This window comes from Carassius carassius, chromosome 44 (genome assembly GCF_963082965.1).
Source record: "Carassius carassius chromosome 44, fCarCar2.1, whole genome shotgun sequence".
Lineage (NCBI taxonomy): Eukaryota > Metazoa > Chordata > Actinopteri > Cypriniformes > Cyprinidae > Carassius > Carassius carassius.
The window spans coordinates 14,968,253-14,975,752 of NC_081798.1; the positions used below are offsets into that span (position 1 = coordinate 14,968,253).

General features: G+C 37.2%; 1 protein-coding gene across 1 annotated transcript in view; it reads left to right on the plus strand.

Annotated features, from left to right (window-relative positions):
* LOC132126770 (guanine nucleotide-binding protein G(i) subunit alpha-2-like) overlaps positions 1-7,500 on the plus strand; it is a 72,555-nt gene that overhangs the window by 59,071 nt on the left and 5,984 nt on the right. Inside the window, exons 4-5 of the mRNA XM_059538249.1 lie at positions 3,835-3,995; positions 7,412-7,500. The exon at positions 7,412-7,500 is cut by the window's right edge and continues 40 nt beyond it. Of these exons, the coding sequence (XP_059394232.1) occupies positions 3,835-3,995; positions 7,412-7,500 (250 nt within the window). The remainder of the gene's footprint in view (positions 1-3,834; positions 3,996-7,411) is intronic.

Consider the following 7,500-nt stretch of genomic DNA (forward strand, 5'->3'; position numbering starts at 1 on the left):
TAATTGGAAAACGTGTAAGTCAGTATTGGTGTTTGTGTTGTCACAATACCAAAACTTCAGTAGTCTGTTCCAGTATCAATAAAATTTCACTTTTCTCTGTACTAATTTTGATTCCATAGCAAAACCCGTTTCTCTTTTTTAACTATGTGAAGATAAAAATAATACATTACACAGATCAATTTTGACACATCCAATTCCAAAATAAAAGCTTTATAGTTTAATACTTGAAACTGAAGAAATTAAGTAAATGTTACTATTATAATTTCACTGGTAGTTTCTTTTATTTATAATTAATATTGTATATTTTTAGTAGCTAATTTTAGAGAGCAATTTTTTTTATTAATTATTATAATATTTTTAAATACTATTTTTATTATGAACTATTACAATATAAATTTCTTATTTTGTTTAATATTTTATTTAATAGTAATAATATTATTTTACTAGTTGTACTTATTATTAAAATTAATAATAAGTTACTTTGTACCGTATTTTTCGGACTTTAAGTCGCACTGGACTATAAGTCGCATTTATTTAGAACCAAGAACCAAGAGAAAACATTAGCATCTACAGCCGCGAGAGCGCCCTCTGGCGACTGGAGACGGTAATGTTTTCTCTTGGTTCATGTCTCTTAGTTCATCTCTCTTGGTTCATGTCAAATTAAGTTTGATAAATAAGTCACACCTGGCTATAAGTCGCAGGACCAGCCAAACTATGAAAAAAAGTGTGACTTATAGTCCGGAAAATATGGTAGTCACATTAATATGGCTGAATTGCGCAGTCCTACAAACAAGCATAGCAAATCTGGAGCTTTATCACATTTTAAAGGGGTGGTTGATTGCGATTTAATTTTTTTTTACGTTAGTTAGTTTGTAATGTGCGGTTTGAGCTGAAAAGTTGCAGCGCTGAAAGTTCAATGCAAACTGAGATATGCGAGGGAGGGGCTTCATAAAAACAGGAAATAAATCGAGGCGTTTGTCAGAGAAGGGACAGATTGGTGTGGAATAAAGGTAAATTGTGTGAAAAATAAAGCATTAACACGTTAGACTATGTGTTATGTGTTAAATTTGATTCTGTTACTCCTTAACTTTATCAAAGACATTGAGTACACAGTGCTATGTGTAAAACAGGAAGTAGAACATCAGCCAGTGTACCTTTTTAATAGTATGAGTGAGTACATGTGTTAACCATATGTCACAGTTCGAGCAGTGTGCTTTAGACACGTGAAAAAACCGCATCCCATGGGGCTGATCGCTCATCTCCTCATTTTCTCTCTTTTCCTCTCTCTCTCTTCTCTTGAGGTCATAAATCTTTTAAAAGGCCTGTAACCATCCTGTCCTCTCTCTATTCATATCTGTTGCCTTTTTTCCACCGCATAGTAAAAGAACCTTTGGTATTCTTGTTTCAAGCATTCCTTGAATCTACAAGCTATTTAACTTTTGAATTGCGAAACACGGTGTCGTTTCACATTTACGATTACTGTATATACTGTATTACTGCAGTATACAGTAGCACACAGTTTTCATCACGTCCCCTAGAATCATGGGGTCGGTCATGTCACACGTCTCTCAGCCCATCATTTTTGCTCATGGCTCCCATGTTCCACCCCAGGGTTGACTTCCTGTGATCTAGTTCAGCTCCGTGGTGGGAGCGGTTTTGGTGTGAGACTCACATTCCTGCAACATATACTCTGGGAGGAGAAAGACTGATATGTAGGTAGACGGTTATTTTTGTAGCTCTGAGAGAAGTGTGTGAGAGACAGACAGCTTGTCAAACGGTTCGAGACTCGACTCTGAGATGCGATAGTAGAATCTGGAGTAGACTCCTCCTCTTCCTCTCTGTTTTTCTCTCAGGGGATGTATAGCTTACATTTGTATACTGCACTTTTGACCTGCCTGGCAAATAAATGTCTGGAGTAACATGAAGTAACCCCCACAAAGTACACATACGCACGTGCACATAGCAGCAACTGTAAAAATGTCCCTTCCCCCAGAATGCCACCGTGCAACCAGTCTGTCGTCAAGATAATGTGTGTGGAGATGATGCAAATGGAAGACTGATATTTCCTTATACCAATATTTTGGCCGTTTCACTGTATATGCATACATTTTGAATCGTATAAGCGTTTCATCCACACGTATCCAGCGTTTTGGGAGAGTGAAACAGAGTGGATACATTTGAAAATGCCACCTTTCCGTTTTCATGTAGACAGCGAATCTGTATATTGATGACATCATCAGCCCATGTCTCGCCCCTAGTCAGACACTGTTATGTCAAGTAACCGCAACAGAAAACATGAAAAAACACTGAACGATTGTCTTTTTATTAACTAACATTAACACAGATTAATAAATGTATTGTTTCATGTTCGTTTGTATACCGCGTGCAAGGATTATGCGCATAGTTCAAGTCGCCTTCTCCAATTTTAGTGTATCTCTGCAGCATAATTATAGCACCACATCCTGGACTGGCATGCATACTACATCTTTTGTGGTTTTGCGTGGATGCAGATATTTCTTGAGACGAGGAAAGAAAAAAGATTGGATGGGGAAAGCTCTGGCTTCGTGTGGACATAGCCTTAATCAATAAACAATATCTGGTCTACTAACTAGAGATGCACGATATATCGGCCACCATATAGATATCGGTCGATAAATGTCCATTTTTTTTTATCGTTATTGAATGGATAAGAGAATTTGGCCGATATGTTAGAGCCAATAATTAATGCATTATTTCCTGCAGAGACACTTCAGATGCACACTGTTTACCATGATGGTTTTTAATTGCTTGAAATATCATTGCAAACACCTCGAAAAGAAAATACAGTGAACTGCAGCATGTGCAGGGCAAGTCTGTCATATTATAATGAGATTATTAGCTACTGTTAAATAATGTAACAAAATCTATTGTTTGCCCGTGTTTTAGCGCGTTAAGGTAAGAGCGCATCCACAACGGATTCACACGACTAGCACAGTTAAGTTCCTCGTGCATTTACAGTGTTTTGTGCAATTGTACGTTGTAATATCACGTTTATTTCATGCATATAAATCAGATTTTTCTCATATAGAATGCGTTTGGTTAAGCTATCACATATAGAGGGTTAATAGAGCACTTCAGTTTGCTGGTGATCATCTTTAGCTCAGCGCTCAGCTCAAACAGCAGCTTACAACATTAATAACTATGATTGAGAATTTGTTTGTTTTAGTGTTTAGTTTTGTGGGAAAAGCTAAGAGCGCATCCACAACAGAAGTTAAACATTCTGATCAGCACGTAACTTAGTTTGAGTTCACGTTTTGCATTTGGTCTTTTTGTAAGTATATAACTTGTAATATTATATTTATGTTGTATAAATATCTGAATATATGATGTGTTTCCTTGTGTTAAATAAGCTGGCAGCACTTCAGTTTACCGGTGTTTATTCAGCTCTTCAGCTTCAGCACATGCAGCTTGAACAGCTTCAGCACAACGTTAATAACTATAATTGGGAATGTCATAAACATGATATTATAAAGAGAATATTACTGTAATAAAAAAGTTGTGAATTATTTGGGTTCATTTGCCATGTTTCAGCGCGTTATTACAGGAAGAGCCAAGAGCGTGTCCACGACACATCTGACTATTCGGGCTGTAGCGCAGGTGCATTGCAATATTGGAAATAGTTTACTTCTGTTTTAAACCGTGAAGGTGAGCCAGTGGATATCAAGTCTGCTTTGTCAATTATTCCACAAGTACATACATAGAGAGAATTGAAATTTTGTTAAATGTTAGTTTCTGTATTCTGTGTGTTAATGTGCATTATTTTTGATTAGATCTGTTTATTTGTTTGTTTTATAGGATGATGCACGTCTGTTGTTTTCCCTGGCCGGGGCGGCAGAGGAACAGGGCATGCTGCCAGACGACCTGGCCAATGTCATCACCAGACTGTGGGCTGATGGAGGGGTGCAGAGCTGCTTCACTCGGGCCAGAGAATACCAGCTCAACGACTCCGCTGCATAGTGAGTTCTCTCTCTGTTATTAGTCAGAAAGATATTGACCAATGGCCATTCGCCAATATTCATGCTCATAATGCAAACCCTCAGTCAGATGATAAATCATGCATTTACAGACAGAACAGGGTGGTGCACTACAGCATTATTAGTATTTTACTTGGAAATTAAAACACGTGTTCAAATATTCAACGGTTTTTGATAAACCCCAAAACCGCTCTGCTATATTATAAGTGCCTCACTAAATGAGAGCCAAAAAACTGAAACTTACTCAAAGAGTGACTTTAAATTTAAAAGAACTAGAAAGATGAAAATATGTGATGAGAGTGGGCCAGATCAGATCAATACGTCAAAGCAAGCAGAAAATCTGGCACTAACAGTTAACGCTCCGTTGAGAAACCAATGGCTATTAAACGGAGGGTTGGCCTGGGTCATGACTTTCATGAATTTTCCCATGCTTGATACACTCAGAATCAATCAGGGGTAGGAGGAGCGTTCCCTCACAGGGGATCACGGTTGATTTGCCCGTGAATTAGGAAATGAATGATGATGTCATTTGTCGGTGGGAAAAGAAGATTGTGGAAGGACAGAGGGAGTGCTAATCTTAGTTTTCATAATATTTAGTTGTATTTGCTAAGTTCAGCAGATGTTTATGTGAGAGGGTTTATAGCCTGTGTGTGGGTGGGTGGAGAGAAGTGTGGTTTAACGGAGGCAGCCACTCCTTCCCAACCTTCAAAACAAGGCTAAATAGCGAAACCTTCTTGAAGCGAGTTGCAGGCTATTGAAATTATAATTGGCTTATAATAAAAACAATGTATACATAGACGACCATTCAAAATTTTGGTGTCAGTAAAGGCTTGGATTGCTAAAGATTTCAAATAAATGATCATGAGAGACTTCTGTCAAAACCATTGAAACGGCTCCTTGAGTGGCTTCTTTAATCGTTTTTCACTGCTTGCACTGGTGTGGTAGGCATTAATGACAATAACAGGATGATTTTGAATGTGCTTAACCAAATAATTTTAGTTAGTTAGTTAACTCATTTCACAAAAGGGCCCTCTCAAAGCTAAGTTAGACACGCACACACCAATAGCATTAAGATTAGTTTTCACTTCATCTACGCAGCCTGGGTTTGGCCACGTTTCAAAAGATCTCCCCTGCCTCTTGACCAGAGCAAGACGTCAAACACAGCTCCCGTTCCAGAGAAAAACATGACCAACTTTCTGTGCATCAAAGAAAATACCATTTTTGTCTGTTTGCAGACATTTTGTTATAAGTTATTGCCAAACGTCAGAAAATAGCTATTGCCTGCATCAGTAAATAGCATGTATGTGTGTAAATGTGGTATGATGGTGTGTTATTTTGAACAGCCACTGTATTAAGTGTCTAGCCTTGGCGTAGTGTTCTCATTACAGGTCAGCTAGAGTTTCAGACTGTACTCTTGGCTCTCATAAACTCTAGCTTTGTTTATCAGAGACATGACTTTAATTCTCTGTACCTTAAATGACAGCAGGTGGTCATTAATCTCTCTCGACACAGGCCCATGCACCTTTCAGGTCAGATCCCTTATTGCATAAATCAAAGCACATCAGAACACAATAAGTTTTCAGGAGAGACAAACCAACCCTCAGCCAAAAGGTGAAATGTTTTTAAATGACTTGGATTTGCGGTATGTGAGACTACAAAAGCAGCTCTTTGTGAAGAGGGATTATCAGCACTTTTCAATTTGATTTGGGTCGTGCTTGATTGTTTTGTGCCGTTGGACTCCAGCATAGTGCGAGAGTCTGCAGGGATCCTCACAATATATTGCAACCGCACACACAGAACCGATAAACGTAAAAGAACTAAGAAAGAAAAGATTCAACTAGGAGGAACTTATCATGCCACATGGCTTTCTTGTAATTCAGCATTGAAAATCTGAACTTTTGGTTGGTCGTGAAACTGTACAATTGTGTCGTTGTGGGATTGTGTGGTATTAGGTGGAGCAGTAACATTCAGTGTTGCTGGCGGGAGTTCTTGCCTACACAGCTTATCCAAGCTGTGTTTCTGTGAGGCTTTATTAGCCGTTGATTGGCAGCTGAATGGAGATGTGCATTGTCACTGTCGCAGCCTCCTAGACTGAGGCGGTTTGTCTGTTCCTGTTTGGAAATCTGATTAGACGATTGCACACAGAGTATTTTGCATAAGAACATCATCTACAAGGCTTGTTCACACCAAAGCTGATGCAACTGAGAGAGACAGACGTGTGCAATATTTCGCATTATAAATGCATAAGAAATATTTTGAGGGAATATTCGACATATTGAAGTTATATTTAATATTTTATACCAGTTTTCAAAATAAAGTTAGGGGTGCTTTGGTGGTCTATGGAAATTTTAAGAGAGAGAAAAAATAAAGAAAATGTATTTTGGATTTTAGATATAAAAAAGCCATCTTTTTTATATGCAATACATAGAGTATAAAATACTATGTGGCCATGGACCACAAAATCAGTCATAAGAGTAAATTTTTATGAAATTGAGATTTATACATCATCTGAAAGCTGAATAAATAAACTTTCCATAGATGTATGGTTTGTCAGTATAAGGCAGTATTTGGCTGAGATACAACCATTTGAAAGTGCAAAAAAAAAAAGATTATATATATATATATATATATTGCAAAATCGTCTTTTGAAGTTCTTAGCAATGCATATTACTAATCAAAAATAAGGTTTTTATATATTTACGATAGGAAGTTTACTAAATATCTTCATGGATCGTGATCTTTACTTAATATTCTAATGATTTTTGGTATAAAAGAAAAATCAGTAGTTTTGACCCATACAATGTAGTGTTGGCTATTTCTACAAATATACCCATGCTACCTATGACTGGTTTTGTGCTCCAGGGTCACATATATTTTTGATGATATTATTGTGTCATTGCTTATTTGTATTTTAAAGCTGCAATCTAACATTATGCTTAATATAAAAGTAAATAGATATTTTAATTATTTTCTTTGGCTTTAGCATAGTGGCATTATAAGAGACATTTAGTGCTGCTTGACACCAAAAATGTGGTTATATGAAATAGTGAGCGTACCTAAAGAGGCAAATAGTGTTAATGCAGCTAAGTGCAATGTTTATAAGGAAGAGAGATATGGGTCACACTTTATTTTAAGGTCCAATTCTCACGATAAACAAACCATTAACTAAAGCTTTTGCCTCAATAAGCTACTAATTTGCTGTTATTAGTAGTAAAGTAATTAAGTCTAGGTATTGGGTAGGATTAGGGATGTAGAATATGGTCATGCAGAATATGTGCTTTATACAGTAAGTACTAATAAACAGCCAAATGTGTTAATAATAGGCATGCTAACAAGCAACTAGTTAATAATGAGAATTGATCACTATACTAAAGTGTTTGTCTACCATCCTTTTGCAGTTATCTGAATGACATGGACAGGATAGGAAAAGGAGACTACATCCCAACCCAGCAGGATGTGCTAAGGACCCGAGTGAAGACCACTGGCA